Source organism: Elephas maximus, chromosome 3, assembly GCF_024166365.1.
Source record: "Elephas maximus indicus isolate mEleMax1 chromosome 3, mEleMax1 primary haplotype, whole genome shotgun sequence".
NCBI lineage: Eukaryota > Metazoa > Chordata > Mammalia > Proboscidea > Elephantidae > Elephas > Elephas maximus.
In genome coordinates, this window is record NC_064821.1 from 113,041,708 (window position 1) to 113,063,377 (window position 21,670).

At 37.9% G+C, this 21,670-nt stretch overlaps 1 protein-coding gene across 1 annotated transcript in view; it reads right to left on the reverse strand.

Annotated features, from left to right (window-relative positions):
• The window catches only part of C3H1orf141 (chromosome 3 C1orf141 homolog), a 70,682-nt gene extending 49,241 nt beyond the window's left edge, over positions 1 to 21,441 (reverse strand). Inside the window, exons 1-3 of the mRNA XM_049875547.1 lie at positions 21,367 to 21,441; positions 17,203 to 17,360; positions 7,201 to 7,313 (exon numbers count right to left, since the gene is read on the reverse strand). Of these exons, the coding sequence (XP_049731504.1) occupies positions 7,201 to 7,313; positions 17,203 to 17,360; positions 21,367 to 21,441 (346 nt within the window). The remainder of the gene's footprint in view (positions 1 to 7,200; positions 7,314 to 17,202; positions 17,361 to 21,366) is intronic.
• Between the last annotated feature and the right edge of the window lie 229 nt (positions 21,442 to 21,670).

Here is a 21,670-nt window from a genome sequence, read left to right on the forward strand (position 1 = left end):
ATTAATGTAATCCACCACATAAATAAAACAAAACAATCACATGATTTTATCAACTGATGCAGAAAGGCATTTGACAAATTTCAACACTCATTCATGATAAAAACTCTCAGCAAAATAGGAATTGAAGGAAAATTCCTCAACATAATGAAGGGCATTTATACAAAGCCAACAGCCAACATCACCCTAAATGGAGAGAGCCTGAAAGCATTCACACTGAGATCGGAAACCAGACAAGGATGCCCTTTATCACCACTCTTCTTCAACATTGTGCTGGGAGTCCTAGTCAGAGCAATGAGGCTAGATAAAGAAATAAAGGGCATCCAGATTGGCAAGGAAGAAGTAAAAGTATCTCTATGTGCAGATGACATGATTTTATATACAGAAAACCCTAAGGAATCCTCCAGAAAACTGCTGAAACTAATAGAAGAGTTCAGCAGACTATTGGGATACAAGATAAACATAAAAAAATCAGTCGGATTCCTCTACACCAGCAAAAAGAACATCAAAGAAGTAATCACCAAATCAATGCCATTTACAGTAGCCCCCAAGAAGACAAAATACTTAGGAATAAATCTCACCAGAGATGTAAAAGACTTACACAAAGAAAACTACAGTACACATCTGTAAGAAACCAAAAGAGACTTACATAAGTGGAAGAACATACCTTGCTCGTGGATAGGAAGACTTACCATTATAAAAATGTCTATCCTACCAAAAGCAATCTATACATTTAATGCAATTCCAATCCAAATCAGAAGGACATTCTTTAATGGGATGGAGAAACAAATCACCAATTTCATATGGAAGGGAAAGAGGCCCCAGAAAAATAAGGCATTACTGAAAAAGATGTATAAAGTGGGAGGCCTTACGTTACCTGATTTTAGAACCTATTCTACCACCACAGTAGTCAAAACAGCCTGGTACCGGTACAACAACAGATACATAGACCAATGGAACAGAATTGAGAATCCAGACATAAATCCATCCACACATGAGCAGTTGATATTTGACAAAGGCCCCAAAACAGTTAAATAGGGAAAAGACAGTCTTTTTAAAAAATGGTGCTGGCATAACCGGATATCCATCTGCAAAAAAAATGAAACAAGACCCATACCTTACTCCATGCACAAAAACTAACTCAAAATGGATCAAAGACCTAAATATAAAATCTGAAACGATAAAGATCATGGAAGAAAAAATAGGGACAACGTTCGGAGTCCTAATACATGGCACAAACAGTACATAAAACATTACAAAGAATGTAGAAGAAAACTAGATAACTGGGAGCTCCTAAAAATCAAACACCTATGCTCATCCAAAGACTTCACCAAAAGAGTAAAAAGACTACCTATAGACTGGGAAAAAGTTTTTAGCTATGACATTTCGGATCAGCGCCTGATCTCTAAAATCTACATGATACTGGTAAAACTCAACTGCAAAAAGACAACCCAATTAAAAAATGGGCAAAAGATATGAATAGACAGTTCACTAAAGAAGACATTCAGGTAGCTAACAGATATATGAGGAAATGTGCACAATCATTAGACATTAGAGAAATGCAGATCAAAACTACAATGAGATTTCATCTCACTCCAACAAGGCTGGCATTAATCCAAAAAACACAAAATAATAAATGTTGGAGAGGCTGTGGAGAGATTGGAACACTTCTACACTGCTGGTGGGAATGTCAAATGGTACAACCACTTTGGAAATTGATTTGGCACTTCCTTAAAAAGCTAGAAATAGAACTACCATAAGATCCAGCAATCCCACTCCTTGGAATATATCCTAGAGAAATGAGAGCCTTTACACGAACAGATATATGCACACCCATGTTTATTGCAGCACTGTTTACAATAGCAAAAAGATGGAAGCAACAAAAGTGCCCATCAACGGATCAGTGGATAAATAAATTATGGTATATTCACACAATGGAATACTATGCATCGATAAAGAACAGTGAGGAATCTATGAAACATTTCATAACATGGAGGAACCTGAAGGCATTATGCTGAGTGAAATTAGTCAGTTGCAAAAGGACAAATATTATATAAGACCACTGTTATAAGAACTCAAGAAATAGTTTAAATGCAGAAGAAAACATTCTTTTGTGGTTACGAGAGGGGGGAGGGAGGGAGGGTGGGAGAGGGGCATTCACTAATTAGATAGTAGATAAGAACTACTTTAGGCATAGGGAAAGACAGGACACAATACAGGGGTGGTCAGCACAATTGGACTAAACCAAAAGCAAAGAAGTTTCCTGAATAAACTGAATGCTTCAAAGGCCAGTGTAGCAGGGGCAGGGGTCTGGGGACCATGGTTTCAGGGGACATCTAAGTCAATTGGAATAATAAAATCTGTTAAGAAAACATTCTGCATCCCACTTTGAAGAGTGGCATCTGGGGTCTTAAACGCTAGCAAGAAGCCATCTAAGATGGCTCAACCCACCTGGATCAAAGACGAATGAAGAATACCAAGGATGCAAGGCGATTACGAGCCCAAGAGACAGAAAGAGCCACATGAACCAGAGACTACATCATCCTGAGACCAGAAGAACTAGATGTTGCCTGGCTACAACCGATGACTGCCCTGACAGGGAACACAACAGAGAACCCCAGAGGGAGCAGGAGAGCAGTGGGATCCAGACCCCAAATTCTCATAAAAATACCAGACTTAATGGTCTGAGACTAGAAGGACGCTGGTGTCATGGCCCTCAGACCTTCTGTTGGCCCAGGACAGGAACCATTCCCGAAGCCAACTCTTCAGACATGGATGGGACTGGACAGTGTGGTGGAGAGGAATGCTGGTGAGGAATGAGCTTCTTGGATGAGGCGGACACTTGAGACTGTGTTGGCATCTCCTGCCTGGAGGGGAGATGAGAGGGTGGAGGGGGTTAGAAGCTGGTGAAATGGACACGAAAAGAGAGAGTGGAGGGAGAGAGCGGGCTGTCTCATTAGGGGGAGAGTAATTGGGAGTGTGTAGCAAGGTATATATATGGGTTTTTGTGTGAGAGACTGACTTGATTTGTAAACTTTCAACTTAAAGCACAATACAAATTATTAAAAAAAATAATGTTTGTTTGAATGATACAGTATTAAAATACTAATGTATAGTATAATATACATAGGAAAATGCAGAACACTAATAACATAAAAGGAGTAAAAAATAATTTTAAAGTTCTAAAGATCCTTTATTGTCCAGGATGAGGTTAATATTAAATTTTGATAGGATACATAGTATAACACATAGGTTAGTAATTTAAATAATAGAAACAGAGTATATAATTTCCAGATTAATAAAGGAAAAAAGTGAAATAAGAAAATTAATCCTAAAGAAGGCAGGAGAGAAGAGAAACAGAAGCATCAAACATGCATTCCCAATGTAAACCAAAAAAACCAAACCCATTGCTGTTGAGTCAATTCTGACTCATAGCCACCCTATATGACAGAGTAGAACTGCCCCATAGAGTTTCCAAGGAGGGCCTGGTGGATTCGAAATGCTGACCTTTTGGTTAACAGCCGTAGCACTTAACCACTACATCACCAGGGTTCCCATTACCAATATAGACAACAAAATAAGGTGGAAGATTTCAGTACAAAGATATCACTAATTGCATTAAAGTGTAAATGGCATAAATGCTCCATTTCAAAGACAAATATCATCAGATTGGACTTTAAAAATCTAAACATATACTTGTGTTTTACTAACTATGCAAAGGCATTCAACTGTGTGGATCATAACAAATTATGGATAACATTGCGAAGAATGGGAATTCCTGACAGCTTAATTGTGTTCATGAGGAACCTGTACATAGTTCAAAAGGCAGTTGTTCAGACAGAACAAGGGGATATTGCATGGTTTAAAGTCAGGAAAGGTGTGTGTCAGGGTTGTATCCTTTCACCATACTGATTCAATCTGTATGCTGAGAAAATAGTCGGAGAAGCTGGACTATATGAAAAAGAAAGGGGCAGCAGGATTGCAGGAAGACTCATTAAAGACCTGCCTTATGCAGATGACACAACCTTGCTTGCTGAATGTGAAGAGGACTTGAAGCTCTTACTGATGAAGATCAAAGACCACAGCATTCAGTATGGATTAGACCTCAACATAAAAAAAAAAGTAAACAAAAATCCTCACAACTGGACCACTAAGCAACATCATGATAAACAGAGAAAAGATTGAAGTTGTCAAGGATTTCATTTTACTTGGATCCACAATCAACACCCATGGAAGCAGCAGTCAGGAAATCAAAAGACGCATTGCATTGGGCAAATTTGCTGCAAAGGACCTCTTTAAAGTGTTGAAAAGCAAAAAAAAAAAAAAAATGCCTGACCCGAGACATGGTGTTTTCAATAGCCTCATATGCATGGGAAAGCTGGACAATGAATAAGGAAGACCAAAGAAGAACTGACTTCTTTGAATTGCAGTGTTGGTGAAGAATACTGAATATACCATGGACTTCCAGAAGAATGGAACAAATCTGTCTTGGAAGAAGTACAACCAGAATGCTCCTTAGAAGCAAGGATGGCGAGACTATGTCTCACATAATTTGGACATGTTGTCAGGAGGGATCACTCCATAGAAAAGGACATCATGCTTAGTAGAGTAGAGGGTCAGCAAAAAAGAGGAAGACCCTCAACGAGATGGATTGAGACAGTGGCTGCAAAAATGGGCTCAAGCATAATAAGGATTGTGAGGATGGTGCAGGACCAGGCAGTGTTTCAATCTGTTGTACAAAGGGTTGCTTTGAGTAGGAACCAACTCGATGGCACCTAACAGGAACAACAACCATATGATGTTTATGAGAGATAAATCTAGATTTTAATGTTATAGAGAGTTGATAATAAAATGATGGAAATAGATATAGTATGCAAAAGTTAGCCAAAAGAAAGTTGGTTCTTTGAAAAAAATCCACAAAATTGACATACCTAGAAAAAAAGAGAAAACTCAATTTACTAAAATCAGAAAGTACAAATCAGAAATCTGACCCTACCGAAATAAGGATTATAAAGGAAGACTATGAACATTGTACACTTTTATTGATTGAATTGTGTCCCCCCAAAATGTGTATCAACTTGTCTAGGCCATGATTCCCAGTACTGTGTGGTTGTATACCATTTTGTGATCTGATATGATTATCCTGTATGTTGTAAATCCTAAAGTCTATGATGATAACGAGGCAGGACTCAATCTACAGGACTAGGTTGTGTCTTGAGTCAATACCTTTTGAGATATAAAAGAGAGAACTGAGCAGAGAGGACAGGGACCTCATACCACCAAGAAAGAAGCACTGGGAACAGAACACATCCTTTGGACCTGGGGTCCCTGTGCTGCGAAGCTCCTAGACCAGGGGAAGATTGATGACAAGGGCTTTCCCACAGAGCCAACGCAGAAGGAAAGCCTTTCCCTGCAGCTGGTGCCCTGAATATGGACTTCTGGTCTCCTAGACTGTGAGAGAACAAACTTCATTTTGTTAAAGCCATCCACTTGTAGTATTTCTGTTATAGTAGCACTAGATAACTAAGACATATACCAACAAATTAGATAATTTAGATGAAGTGAACAATTCCTAGAAAGACACCAACTATTGAAACTTATTCAAGAAGAATTAGACCATCTCAATAGACCCGCAACAAGTGAAGAAATTTAAATATTAATCAAAAACTATCCACAAGAAAAGCCCAGGCCCACATGGCTTCTCTGGTGAATTCTACCAAACATTTAAAGAATTAATACTCATTCTTCACAAACTCTTCCAAAAAATAAAAGAGGAGGGTATACTTACCAGCTGATTTTATGAGGCCAGTATTTCCTTGATAACCCAAACCAGATGAAGACTTCATAAGAAAAGAAAACTACTACATCTCTTATGAATATGGGCACAAAAACCCTCAACAAAGTACTAGCAAACAAAATCTAGCAACTTATAAGAATTATACACTATGATCTGTGGGACTTATCTCAGGAATGCAAGGTTGATTCAGCATCCAAAAATCAATGAATGTAATACATCATGGCAATAACATAAAAAACAAAAATCACACAATCATCTCAACAAACACAGAAAGAGCATTTGGTAAAATTCAACACCCTTTCATGATAAAAACAGTCAATAAAGTAGGAATAGAAGGGAACGTCCTCAACCCAATAAAGGTCATCTACAAAAAAAATCACAGCTAACGTCATACTTAATGGTGAAAGATTGTATGCTTTCCCCCTAAGATCAGGAACAAGACAAGAATGTCCACTCTTATCACTTCTAGTCAACATTATACTGGAGGTTCTAGCCAGGACGATTAGGCAAGACAAAGAAATTAAAGGGAGGAAAGCAGGAGATATGGGCCCCAAAAGCCTAAAGAGGAGAATTTTAAGAAGGCAGCCATCAACTTACTATTGCTGAGAGGTGAAAGAAAATGAAAACAAAACAAAAAATTCCTTTGGATTTAGCAACATGGACAATATTGGTCATCTTGATCTGTGTAGTTTCAGTAAAATGGTAGGGGCAGAAACCAGATTAGAGTCGGTTGAAGTTTCAATGAAAGTGAGGAAGGAGAGATAGCATGTGTAAACAAATCTCCAAGACTTTTGCCTATGAAGACTAACAGAAAAATTAAGCAATATGGGGCAATGTGGAGTCAAGGAGCCTCAGTCAAGAAGGCTGGTGAGGCTGATATAATTGAATGGTGTATCTGATAATGTCAGAGGAAGAGAAAAAACAAAGACAATTAAAAACAGTCAAATTCCTTGACAATCTGCAATGCTAATTCCCAGCTCACAGATTCCTAAATTTTCTAAGCCTGTAAGATAAGTAAATTTTTATTAAGAATTATGCAAGTTGTCTCTTCTGGATTTGTTTTTAACAATAACAAGAAAATTCTTAGAATTGAGCTGAAAAGGAACTCAAAGATTTTCTTTCTAGAAGAAAACAACTTTATGCAAATAAAAAATATATTCCCATTTTGTGAATTCTCTATAACTGCCCATTCTGGTACTTAACAGCTCTTCCTCTTAGTAAATTCTTCTTTGTAGGTCATTGTGAAATCTTTTACATGGGACTTATAACTCATATACTTTCATGCAAATGCCTTTAACAGGGCCATCAAATTCTCAATAACTTTTAAGACACACATTAATAATTAAACCCCAATTAATAAATCACTCTCAAAGCTGAAGTAAATATTGTATTACACAAAGAATTACCTATTGATTTATTTTCTTGTATTTTTGCTTGTGTTGAAACAAAGTGTGGTCTTAAATTGGACTTTTCAAAATGACTCTTTTTATGTTCAGGCTTACTTTTGAAGGAGACATACCTGGAAGAAATAAAAATTAGTCTAAATTAAAATAACTTGATAATTTACAAAACTAATCCCCAAACTATGTTTGGAGAACTATGGTGAAGTCTCAGTTATATAGATTTTGATGCTGTTATATTAATATTATTATAGCACAAAGTGTAAAAGATTAGGACTGGCTGAGCAAGCGCTGAAAATATTAGTCATGATTATTTAAAGTATGTGGGGTCAGGAGACCATCTATTTTTGTGATAGAATTGAGAGCGCTCCAGGAAACCATCATTCATAAGCTAATTAACACTTTCAGAAAAAAAAAAAAAAAACCCAAAAATGCTGGAAATTAGTTAAATGAGATATTGGGAAAATAAAAATTATTTTAATTTTAATTTAATTTGATTTTTTTATTGCCATACCCGAGGCAAAATGGTGGTGAACCAGTGAGTTAGGGACAGTGCAGACACCAGAATAGTATGTCAGATAGGATCACAGCATTTATTTATTACAAATGGAAATTTTTCTACATAAAATTTTTTAATTGGCTATTGATGGTATATAAGAAAGTTAATAGTATTATATAATTAATAATATTTCATCCCTCTGAGAGGACACAATGTTGGTAAAGCAGAGGTTCAGTGAAAACGAGGGAAACCCACAATGAGATGGATTGATACGATAACTGCAACAACGGGCTCAAACATACCAATAATCATGAAGATGGCACAGGACTGGGCAATACTTTGTTCTGTTATACAGAAGGTCTCCATGAATTGGAGTCAACTTGATGGCAACTAACAATAACGTACCGAGCAACCCATGACTCAGTCCTGAAACCTCAGATACTCACCCTTAGTTGATACCATTCAGTCCCACACCTTTAAATATTACCTAAAGGCTAATGTCGCCTAGATTTATAGTTCAGGTCTCAATTTCTTCTCTGAGCTCCAGATTTGTATATCCAACTGCCTACATGACCTATGGTAAAGTAGAGGGTCAGCAAAAGAGAGGAAGACCCTCAATGAAATGGATGGTGCAGGACTGGGCAGTGTTTTGTTCTGTTGTACTATGACTGTCGGAACCAGCTTGATGGCACCTAACGACAACAACCAAACCCATTGCCGCCGAGCCAATTTCAACTCATAGTGACCCTATAGGACAAGTAAAACTGCCCCATAGAGTTTCCAAGGAGCACCTGGTGGATTCGAAGTGCCGGCCTTTTTGTTAGCAGCTATATCTCATAACCACTGCACCACCAGGGTTTCCAGATGTACTATAGACATCTCAGACTTAACATATTCAAAACCAAATTCTTCACTCCATTCCTTTCCCAATCAGTTCCTCACCCAAGCTTCCTGATCCCCACTCAGTCATAGGCTTAGGCCAAAAACTTTATGGTCATTGTGGGTCCCTGTATCTCTCATTCCCCACTCCAATCCCTCAGCAAATCTCACTGGGCCTTTCTTTGAAATCCCAAATTGAACCACTTCTTTCCTCCTTCCTTCCACCCTAGTCCAAGACCCCTTCATCTCTCATCTGAACTACTCTCCTTCTCTAGCCTCCTTCCATCTGCTCTCCCTGCTATCACTCTTGTCCTGCACAGGCTGTTCTCAATGTAGCCATGACGACACAAGAAAAAGGTAAATGTGATTGTCATTTCTCTCCAACTGTTTCCCGTCAGATTTATTCTAAATTCTCACTGCCAAAGAGAAACTCTTCTCCCAATTGCCATGTTTCTGAGTGGAGGAACTTCAGTGAATGCCCCTCTGGTGCTCTCTCCCTCTCTCCAACCTCTCTCCACCCTCACATGTCTCCACATGAGAACAGAGTGAATTTTCTGGCTGGTTGAGTTTAGGGAAAGGAACTTAAGCACCCACTTAAGGACCTTGGCAGTAGACCAGTAGCAAATACGCTGTCACTCTAGGGTCTCCTAACAGAGAGAGTGGGGGATGGAAAGGCCTCTGGCAATGATTTTTTAGACCTCTCGCTATAGATTAGCCATCTGGGGCCTGTTGAAAAAAAAAGTCTCTGTCCAGGCTCTTCCCCACTAGTTAAATCACTATCTCTAGGGCGAGGCCCTGGATATTTTTTTTCAAACCTGTCAAGATTCTGATGAGCAGCCACAGTAGAGAAGACCTGCTGCAGAGTCTCATGTTTCTCTGGGTAAAAGCAGTAAGTGGAGCCCTAGTGGCTCAGTGGTTAAGAGCTCGGCTGCTAACCAAAAGGTAAGCAGTTTGAATCTACCAGCTGCTCCTTGGAAACCCTATGGGGCACTTCTACTCTGTCCTGTAGGGTCACCATGAACTGACTCAATGGCAACTGGTTTGGTTTTTTTGGTAAGCAGTTAAGTGACAGTCTCTCCAGCTGCAGAGGAGTGTTCAACCCAAGAGTGAAGTTCCCCAGCAGCTTGTTGCCGGAGAGAAGACCGTGACTGATCCAGAATTACGATGGGGACTTAAAGAAGCCTGCCCACATGTCACTGAGGAATTGTGTGAGTTGTAGCAAGAGAGGCAGGAATCTGTTTCTACTTATATAAATGTCTTCGTCTTCTCAGCCCTTCCTGCTCCCACCCCACCACACTTACCCATTCATTATAAGTCACTTTACCTCAGATTTTAGAAATGCTTGCCTTATATAAAAACCTGGCTTAAGTATATCTCATTATTACCATATTTCTAATAATTAGAATATGTGACTGTATATTGAAAAAATAAAGCTTATATTCCTTCTGTGGGTTTTTTTTGTTTTTTTGGTTGTTGTTTGGTTTGAGTGCCTATACATGCTGAGAGAGCTTAGGTGGTGCAAGCAGTTTGTAATCGACTGCTAACTGAAAGGTTGGTGGTTTGAACCCATCTAACATCTCTGCAGAAGAAAAGTCCTGGTGATCTGCGTCCATAAAGATTAAAGCCTAGAAAATCCAGTAGAGCAGCTCTGCTCTGTAACGCACAGGGTCACCATGAGTCGCAGGTTGACTCGACAGCAGCTAAACAACAACAACTACATGCTAGGAGTATTGTAAACTGTTCACATGTATTAGCCAGTTAATTCTCACAACAACTCTATGGATAGATATTATTATCCACATTGTAAAGATGAGGCAACTGAGGCACTGAGAGGTTATATAATTTGTAAAAGGTCACAGAGCTGGTAGGAATCAAAGCTAGGCAACTGCTGTATAAATCCCACCCCTTTAGTATCCATGCTATACTAATGCCACACAGACTATATGATGTATATTGAACTAGAGTGAGGAAGAAGGAATTCAGCTGGGAAACCCTGGTGGCGTAGTGGTTAAGTGCTACGGCTGCTAACCAAAGGGTTGGCAGTTCAAATCCGCCAGGTGCTCCTTGGAAATGCTATGGGGCAGTTCTACTCTGTCCTGTTAAGGTCGCTATGAGTCAGAATCGACTCGACAGCACTGGGTTTGGTTTTTTGGTTTTACTATATGCTGAGAGTGTGACCATATTCTTCATTCATATTTAATTATATTATACATATATAAATTTATCCTTGTCTTACAAAAATATTTCTAAAAGGAATACTCTTTTAACAGGTCTTAGTGTAGACACTAACTTTACATAAGAATCATCTGGGGGGTCTTATTAAACTACTGATGCTTGGGGCCCACTTCAAACTGATTAAATTAGAATCCAATTACTTTAAAGCTCCCCAGGTGATGCTAGCTGGGTTAAAAGCTACTACTCTCATTGAAAGCAAAGCTCAGCTACAAATAAACCTGGGTCCGAAAAGCACAAACCCATTGCCGACGAGTTGATTCTGACTCAGAGAGACACTACTGGACAGAGTAGAACTGCCCCATAGTGTTTCTAAGGCTGTAATCTTTACAAAAGCAGACTGCCACATCTTTCTCCCTTGGAGCAGCTGGTGTGTTCAAACCACCAACTTTTTGGTTAGCAACCAAACACTTAACAACTGTGCCACCAGGGCTCCTAAACCTGGATGTGTTCCACCAATTAGGTGATCACAGCACCAGGATGAAGTTATCATGGTATTCATCAGGCCAAGAAAACATTGGAAGAGATGCATAATGAGAGTGAGACATAAGCTAGAGAAAAAAAGCCACTCCCATCGAGTCAATTCTGACTCATAGCGACCCTACAGGATACAGTAGAACTGCTCCACAGGAGCACCTGGTGGATTCGAACCGCTGACCTTTTGTTTAGCAGCCGTAGCTCTTAACCACTACGCCAACAGAGTTTCTGCTAAGCTAGAGCAGTGGTTCTCAAAGGGTGGCCTCTGGACCAGCAACATCGTCAGCAACCTGGAAACTTGTTAGAAATGCAAATTCTCAGGCTCCAGCCCAGATCTACTAGGTCAGAAATTCTGGGAATGGAACCCAGTAATCTGTTTTAACAAATTGTCTGGGTAATTCTGTTGCATCTTCAGGCTAGAGAGCCACTGGGCTAGAGCCATATGAATGAAAGAAACACTGCCAAGTCCTGAGCCATTCCCATGATTGTTGTGGATTAGACTGTTGTCAACTACATTGGATTCTCACAAGTAGATCATCAGGCCTATTCTCCTTAGTCCATCTTAGTTTGAAAGCTCGCTGAAACTTGTTTAACATCACAGCAACACATGAGCCTCCAGGCAGATAGGTGGTGGCCGCACATGAAGTGCATTGGCCAGGTCTCAAACCTGGGTCTCCTGCATAGAAGGCGAGAATTCTACCATTGAACCACCTGGGGAATCTGGTTAAATGCAGCTTCTGAGTCAGATATCTGGTATGGCACTAGAGATCCTGCATTTCCAACATGCTCCCAGGTGATACCAATGCCTCTGGATGGAAGACTACACTTTGAATAGCAAGAAGGCCTCTGGATGGAAGACTACACTTTGAATAGAAGAAGCTAGAGGTCAAAAATGAGAGAAGCGTGAAGTTACCTGAAAGTCTATAGTCCAGGTGGTGGCTGATATGATGCAAGGCTTAGGCTATGCTGAGAACTACGTGAATGAGATCTGGTGTCTCGGCTCGGTGTAGGAGTGAGTTTTTTGAGCACTAGCATAGGTTGGTATTCTGACTTAAGTTATAAGTAACATAATTTATAAGACCAGGAGCTGCATCTCAAGATTTAGAGGAATTTAATGTATACAATGTAACCAACAGATCATTTCTGATTCCAGGACAGAAACTTTCTGCCCTATGCTCTGTTTTAAAAGCAATCTTTCTGGTGTGGATACAAAAGGTCCAACTGCAAGATGGGGTGCTTCCTGGAGGAGACAGGTTATGGACATACTATGAGCTGTAGCAAAGGGCCAGGGTTGCAGAGGAGCCCTCGTAATTTTTAACTACCTCCTTTACTACTTCAGAAACCCTAGTAGTGTAGTGGTTAAGTGCTACGGCTGCTAACCAACAGGTCGGCAGTTCAAATCTGCAAGGCGCTCCTTGGAAACTCTATGGGGCAGTTCTATTCTGTCCTATAGGGTCACTATGAGTTGGAATCAACTCGACAGGAGTGGGTTTGGTTTTACTACTTCATATTTCTAAAATGCAAATCTGAGTGCGTACTCCTCTTTAATGGCTCATCACTACTGTAGGAGATTGCTCAGAGCTCTTTAATTGGCTTATTAGGCCTTTTGTTACCTAGCCTCTACTTACTGCTTTAGCGTCATTTCTTACCACTCACTCTCCAGCCTCTACTTCATACTCTGTCCAAGTCTAGCAACACTGATGTGCTTTTGGCTCCTCGGGTGACTTTTGCTGATCCCACATTAGGAATTGCTCTCTGGTGGTCTCTGGAACAACTGGTGTTTGCCTATTCACTTATCTGAATAATCCATTGAACTTTAATGGCAGAGATATATTTCACCGCTGTGCAGTGGTTAAAGTGATCAACTGCTAACCAAAAGATCAGTGGTTCAAAACCACCAGCAGCTCCCAGGGAGAAAGATGTGGCAGTCTGCTTCTTCTATACAGATTTACAGCCTTGCATACCCCATGAGGTCTCTATGAGTTAGAATCGGTTTGACAGCAGTGGGTTTTTTTTTTTTTTTGAATTTGTTACAGCTCCAGAATACAGCAGGCACTCAATAACTATTTGTAGAATAAAATCAATAAATGAAAATTATAGTAGTATATTATGATAGCAGAGCTATTGTTAACAAAGATAAACTGAAATTATCTGGAAGGATATTTGATTCAAACTTAATTAAGGGCCCTAGAAACAATGAAGAGTTGTTCCAGAATGAAATTTTTTTAAGTATGAGTAAAATCTATTATTATGTTAAACAGTAATTTAGATTCCACTTCTGGAAACAGAAGGCTAGGTGGTTTAGACTATCTTTCTAAGAACAGCTACAAAAGCTGGACAAAATATTAAAAACATTTGTTTGAAGATATCTAAGGAATGGAAGGGCCAAGAACTTGAGAAAAGGAAAACTCAAGAAATTTAGTCTGGTATTCGGGGCTGCATTTTTGTCGATTCCAAAACCAACTGCAGAGAGGCCAAAAAGCTGTGTTGCACTTTTGACAGATTTATGGGGCTGTAGAAACAAAATTGATATTCAGTTCTCATCAAAGAGGAAAAGTCTTAGTAAACCTTTCAGACCTTGTTTTGGAACCCCAGGTGGTTACACCATAGAAGTTAAAGCTGAACCTAAATAGATAAGCCCTCAAAGGAACAGAAGTCCAGTTTTGAATCATCTCAACCCGATCTACAATTGCTGCTTCCCCTAGCCTAGCTACTTGCCAAAACTGGCATAAATTCTCTCTGGAGAAGAAAATATCATCTACAGCTTCAAATTATATCTAGATTTTTTTCAAATGCAATGCTCAGTCCTCAATATCAGCCATGTGAGGAGATATGATTATGTGCCCCCAAACCAAGGACAACAATAGACAATAGAAACAGACATATAGGGGATCAGTAGAATAGCTATGTTTAATAGGTTCAGAGAATTAAACAGTAATTACAACACGTTTTATTCTTCATTTTTTCATAAATTAATTGGGATACTGTCTTTTTAAATATGTTGTTGTTGTGTGCCAACTCATAGTGACTTTGTGTGACAGAGCTGAACTGCCCCAAAGGGCTTTCTAGGCTGCAATTTTTACAGAAGCAGATCACCAAGTGTTTTCTCCCATGAAGCTGCTGATGGGTTTGAACTGCCAACATTTCAGGTAGCAGCCAAGTGCTTCACTATTGTGCCACCAGGGCAGTGGTGTCACTAGAGAGGTATGGGGTGGGGGGGGGGCACCAGCTGACACTGTCAGAGGGGATGACACCAAAATTACTGTTTATAAATTTTCATGCAGTGTTTCAGCAGAAATTTATTACTTTTTATGAAAATATCCCTGTAGTTAGTTATAAGAACAAAAGCATTTTTCATAAGCCCAGCTTACATGTATCCGTATACCTACAGGGCTAAAACTCTATGTTAATTCACTTTTTGAACCTTCTAATGCTCTCTGGTCAGCGCTGTCATTATTACCCAGTCATAGTGACACTTCAAATCACATGGTTTCATCTGCATGCTCTACAAGCACGCACTGTTGTTTTTGTTGCTGGTGTTTTTATAGTCTCTGATTTTGTCAAGTTTTCTGGCGTTTTAGCTACAATATTGTGGTAATTAGTATTTGTGAACCTGTATTAATAACTTTTTTGAAAATGAAGTAGTAATTAAAGGAAAAGAAGGAGTGATATATGGGAATTAACAATTTAAGAGTAACATTAGTACAAAAAAATTATACCTGCTCCTCACTTATCAATTATCTTGTTATGATATTTTGCGTTTATGACAATAGTAAAAAATCTACTACTTGACTGTTTTGTGCATTAATGATGTATGCCTGGCAGTAATGAATGCCAAGGTGGAAGGCAAGAGTAATGCTGGCTTTGATAGTTAAGGTTATGTGTCAACTTGGGTAGACCATGATTCTCAGTGGTTTGGCAGTTATGTAATGATGTAGTCATCCTCCATTTTGTAATCTGATGTGGTCATCCTCCATTTTTGCATAATGTCAATTTTCATATAATGACCTGGTCTTTGGAACCTAACAATGTCAGTAAGTGAGGAGTGGGTGCACTAAGGATTCTGTATGGTCTGGGATGGAAGGGAGGCCGTGGGAGGGCTGACACCGTGAGTTATGGCACTGAGTGACACTAATCTTAGTGACACCACTGCACCGGGGGCTTCTTCTTTTTAACTATGGCAGGGAATTAATACATATTTTGTGATTATACATAGTTCTGTTTCATAGAAAAATTAAACAATATATGTTAAAACTATGAGTATTACCAGGAACCCTTTTAGTTGAAATCACCAGTACCTAAAGAACTTCGTTTTACTTTGAAGAATAGTACAAAACAGCTACCCAAAGACAGGTAGATGGTAGACAGGAGTCATCCTAGATGCAAAAATCATAGGCTAGATATGCTACTGCTTGGACTTATCTACACGTCCCAGACCTTTTTCCAGATTTCTTCAACCAAATTTTATTTCCTTTGGCCTAGGTTATACCCTGATTCTTGTTTAAATTCTTGAACTTTCCAAGTATTTTTTCTTTTCTTTTCTTTTTTTTTTTTTTGCTGATGTTGGCCCTCTGAATGCTAGACAATTCAAATTTACTTTTTCTTTGGAGACACACAACTCTTTGGTTTTACAGTTTAGACTCTGACTTTGCCTCTGGCCTCAAACTTTACCGTCAACCAGACTTACATTGTATGTAAAGAACGTTACTCAGCTGTTGATGGGTTATACTGTGACTAACACAGGTTCAATGGTGCCTTTATTAACTATTTAGGAAGTAGTCTTAAGGGGTAATAACAGCACCATCCTGAAAAATACTACCAATAAAACATATAATATATTGCCTTTAAATGCATCTAATGGGTTACTAAACCTATATTATACTGTTCCATAAGGGTATATATATATTTTCCCCTTCCCAGTGTAACAATGGGCTCAAGCATAGCAACAATTGTGAAGATGGTGCAGGACCAGGCAGTGTTCTGTTCTGCTGCGCGTAGGGTCGCTATGAATTGGAACCGACTCGACGGCACCTAACAACAACGACAACATTCCCAACTTTCATTTAATGCAATTTTTCCTGGGTATTATTTTAAACTTCCACTTTAATATGAATAGCTCTCTAAATGATTTTGAAGTAGAGTTATTGCTGTATCTATCTAAATAAAAAACAAAGTAGTAAAGCTTGTGATAAAACTAAATTATGCAAACCATTAATACTTATTTGTGCTAGAGACAAACCACTTTTTCTTAACATCTGACCCCACAATGGAAACAAATTCTGATATCCTGGTAAATCATAAATAAGAAAAGCCTGAGTAAGCTGTGTTTTGTGCCACAATCTGAATGCTTACAAGGAAAATGATATTATTAGCTACAGAATAAATAAGAATAGCTACTACCACCAAAGTCCGATTGATCTGAAATTGCATTGACTCTACATCTTAGTGCTTCTTTTGGTTGAGTTCTCTATATTTCTGACGCCTGGGAAAATTATATAGCATACACATACACATGCACAATGACAGTAAAAGACCAAATGTGATGTATTCAGGCTATCCCTTATAAGTATACAGAGAAAATACATTACTTAATTTTCCAGGCAGACAGTTTTCTTAAACTATATCAGTTAAAGTTTGTAATAAAGCTTGATATTAATTTGGGGCAATAGAGTAGACCTCATGAAAAGCCTTTTTAAAAAATTCAGAATTGTAATTACCATCTGTATTGGTGAAGTATTATAATAAATATGTTACAAACTACATGTACTCAGAATTCTAATCCAATCATTTTAACTCAAAACCATTATGAAATGTACCTTTATTTGACAAAGGTTACATTTAATATAGATTGCATCTAAAACAAATATCCAGTAATGCTTAAAAACTCCAAATTAAAAGTTTGAGGCAGTTATGATGGTTACCTTTCTTGTTTTTTAATGTTATATGATTTGTTTTCTGTGATTCTTGATACTGTCTTAAGTGTAGATTTAGCAATAGGCTGTTCAAATTCCGACTGAAAATCAAATGTCAGGGGACTGATCAAAGGTTTTTTCCTTCTTCCACTCTGAAGCCAGTTTATCTGCAACAAAGCAGAAGTATAACATGGTGAAAAAAAAAAAATAGAGTATTTTACATCTAGGTAAAATCCTGACTGGAAAGGACAAAAATTAATCTCACTTTATTATATGCACACAGAGAATTTATGAGGATGGCTATAATGGAAGATTACTACAGACTTGAAATTGGAGGCCCTGAGCATCAGCTTTTTAGGCCATAGTTGTGTGACTGCAGCCCCTTTTTTTCTATCTATGGTTCCCTCTTAAAGCTAAAATTCAGAAGTGGGGGGGACCCAAATGGATTTGGGTCTTGGTCTTACTGTGTTCAAGAGACAGAAACCAGAGTTCAGGGAGGATAAGGCAGCTAGAACTTATAGGGCAAAGTACTTCAAAGGAGGCAGCCTCACAGAAAGAACTCCAGAGATTGGAAGTGGGACCCCCTTGAGTATTTGAATGGGTAATGATCTACACAGCTTGGAGTGAAACTCTTAAGAGCCTGGGAAAGAAACCATGGAAAGCAGTAGGCTGAAAAATTCCTGGGACTCACACAGGGCTGGAGATAAACAGTTCCCTTTTACTCCAACTCAGGGATTCAAACTGGTTCAGTCCAACAAGATCTGCAGGTGATTCAGGTCTTGTTAAAATATAGATTCTGATTCAGTATATCTGGAGTGGAAATGCAAATTCTCCTCAGAGGTTTGAACCATAATGAATTGGTTCAAAGCCCTGCTCCAACCAGAATGGAGAGACCTCATAAATCATAAGGCATTGGGGAGAGTACTCTGAAGGAAATCACCTTAAGTAGTCAGGCTAGAGGCTTCTTTGGACCCACCCTAATAAAGCTTAACAGAAAGCCTCAGAAGGATCCAATTGCTTCAAAGTAGCTTAAATGCATTCCAGTACAAAGTCCAAAGCTCCTTAAGGAACACAACAAAATCTCACACCAAACAATGTAAAATCCCATCAGTCAACCAAAAATTACCAGCCATGCAAAAAATCAGGAAAATACAACTTATAATATGGAGAAAAAATAGAAACAGAAACAGAAATGACCTAAATAATAGAACTAGTTGATACAAGGACATTAAGGCAGCTGTTAAACAAATATTATAAATAAGCCCATGGATAAAGGAAAATGTAATGAAGAGAGAAATGGAAAACTTAAAAAAAAAAAAATCTGTAGAGATGAAAAATATGCTTCAGTATGTTTATCAGCATAAAAAGTAACTAGCGTTTGCAATCACACTCTTAGACATTTATCCCACAGAAATGAAAAGTTATGTTCACACAAAAACCTATAAATGAGTGTTCATTGCAATTTCATTTTTAATAGCAAAATGCTGAAAACAACCCAAATGTCTTTCAATGGGTGAGTGATTGAAACCCTGTACATCCATATAATGGAATACCACTCAGAAGTAAAAGGAATAAAGTATTGATTCATGCAAAAGCCTGGACGGACCCAAAACGCATTATGCTTAGTGGAAAAAGTCAAACTCAAAAGTTAACATATTGAATGATTCCACTTACATACCTTTCTCAAAATTGTAAAACTGTAGAAATGGAAAACAGTTCAGTGGTTGCCAGGGGACAGTGACAGGGGAATGGGATGGAGGTGTGGGGGGAATACAAAGAGATAACATGAGTGAGTTCTTTTGTGGTGATAAAACAGTGCTGTATCCTGATTGCAGTGGTGGCTACATGAATCTATTCATGGGATAAAATTGCATAGAACTACACACAAACACACAAATGAATGCAAGTTAAAGAAAAATGATGAAGACTGAATAAGGTCTATAGTCTACTTTACGTTAACGTACCAGTGTTTTGATATTTACTACAACTATGTAAGTTGTCACATTGGGAGAAGCTCGGTGAAGGGTACAGGGGATTCTGTACCATTTTTGCAAGTTCCTGTGAGTCTTTAACTATTTCAAAACAGAAAGTTTAAAAAAGATAAAGAAGTAATTAGCCAAGTGTCTTACATGTTATCTGTTATCTCCTTTTTTTGTCATTAAGAAATGGAAATCAAAAAAAATCTACCTTCATATATGTATATCTTTATAAAAGTACAAAAGAATATGTGAATGGATAACCTCCAGCTGCTAACATTTGTTTGCCTCAGGGGAAAGGATTGGAGGGAAGAGGCCAAAGACTATTAATTAATTTGTCTTTATGCAACTCTCTATATTGTTTGACTTGTTTCTGAATATATGTTTTAATTTTATGATTTAAAATAAGGAAAGGTTTGAAAGATGATTATGTAAACTTTTAGAAGAATTTCCAGAGACTGTTCTGTCAGTAACATGTAAACTCTGAATTGTAACACAAAATGAAAAACTGCATGAAAAATGCTTTGCACAAAGGAAACATGCAGTAAAAATCAAACCAAAACCAAACCCACTACTGTCAAGTTGATTCCGACTCATAGCGACCCTATAGGACAGAGTAGAACTGCTCCACAGAGTTTCCAAAGAGCGCCTGGCGGATTCAAACTGCCGACCTCTTGGTTAGCAGCCATAGTACTTAACCAACTACGCCACCAGGTTTTCCATAAAAGGTAAGCTTTATTATGAATAATCCTAACTTAAAAATGTATATAGAAATGAATTTCATGATGAATTAAATATATTTGTCTCTTTATGTTTCCTAAAGTACATTACATTTCATTTTAAACAAAAAAAATTGAAAGAAAATAGATGAACTTTGGGCTATCTGAGTTTAATATGGTTTCTTTTATACATTGCCCCTGGTTTGCTACTTCAAAATTTTCAAAATTTCTAGCTATAATAGAATGAATTTATTCCATTTACCAATATTCCTTTGGTTTATTTTCTGAATGAAAGGAGACAATTATGAAAGAAAAGAAAATCAAATTATTATTCAAGCATCAACATTTTAATTTTCAGGTTCAAAAAAAGTTCATTCGCCTAACAGTTCTTCTGTGTGATACTTTTCTTGATTTCCCAGACTCCATTGTTCCTTATATATACCTCATTTATTCACATGGTTATTTTGCAAGTCTTTGTACACTGTCATGGATTGAATTATGTTCCCCCAAAAATGTGTTTATCAACTTGGTTAGGCCATGATTTCCAGTATTCTGTGATTGTCTCCATTTTGTGATTGTAATTTTATGTTAAAGAAGATTAGGCTGGGATTGTAACACCCTTACTAGGTCACATCCCTAATCCAATATAAAGGGAGTTTCCCTAGGATGTGGCCTACACCAATTTTTTATCTTACAAGAGATAAAAGGAAAGGGAAGCAAGCACAGATTGGGGAGCTCATACCATCAAGAAAGCAGTGCTGGGAGCAGAGTGCATCCTTTGGCCAAGGAAGACTGATGCATCATAAGAACCTTCCTCCAGAGCCCACAGAGAGAGAAAGACTTCTCCTGGAGCCGGCGCCCTGAATTTGGACTTTTAGCTACTGGACTATGAGAAAATAAACTTCTCTTTGTTAAAGCCATCCACTTGTGGTATTTTTGTTACAGCAGCACTAGGTGACTAACACATACACCTCAAATTAAATTGCTTATATATGCCAAAAACATGGTTTTGAGGACTGTGTTCTTTATTAATACTGTTGTATTAACTTTTATGAGGTATTGCTTTTTAAATTTTTCTTTGATTAATTTCTACGAATTTTAATTATTCCTAATTTGGTAACTACACCAATTTTTTTTTCTTTTTAATAAATCAACTGGATAACTTTTTATATGTTTAATATAGTAGTAAGAACTACAGGAGCAGTCACATTTAATATTTAGCTGTTTAGGATTTTTTCCTTCTTAAGCAGTTTAGGTACATATCATAACCTTACACGGTGGCTATGTAGGAGTGATCATGCATATAAATTCTTCATAGCATCCACTTAGGTAGATGCCTCCACTAATGTAATTATTTTTTTATAAATTAGTTTATACTTTCATATGAATGCATCATTAACTAAAAAGTAAAAATAACTTTCATATTTGAAATGTTAATTTTTATGATTAAATTGAATTTTAGCTTTTACTATACAAACCTTTTCTCTCTGGGTCAAGATTATCTTTGCATGATTATCCAGGATATCTAACTTCTCTAAGATTTTTTCTGCCATTGTCAGTCAGTAAATTCCTGTTTAAAAAAGAAGAAACAGAAGAAATCTCCAAAACAATTCAAATGTAAACATATACCTGATTATTTCAGTGTAAGTTCAGAAGAGACCTACTCTTATGTTACTGTTTTAGCCAAATAATAGAATTTTACAACAGGAAAGAATTGCACAGAATTTCAAAAAAGGTCACATGATCAGAATTCCCACATGTGTGTGGAACCCAAGAATTTTT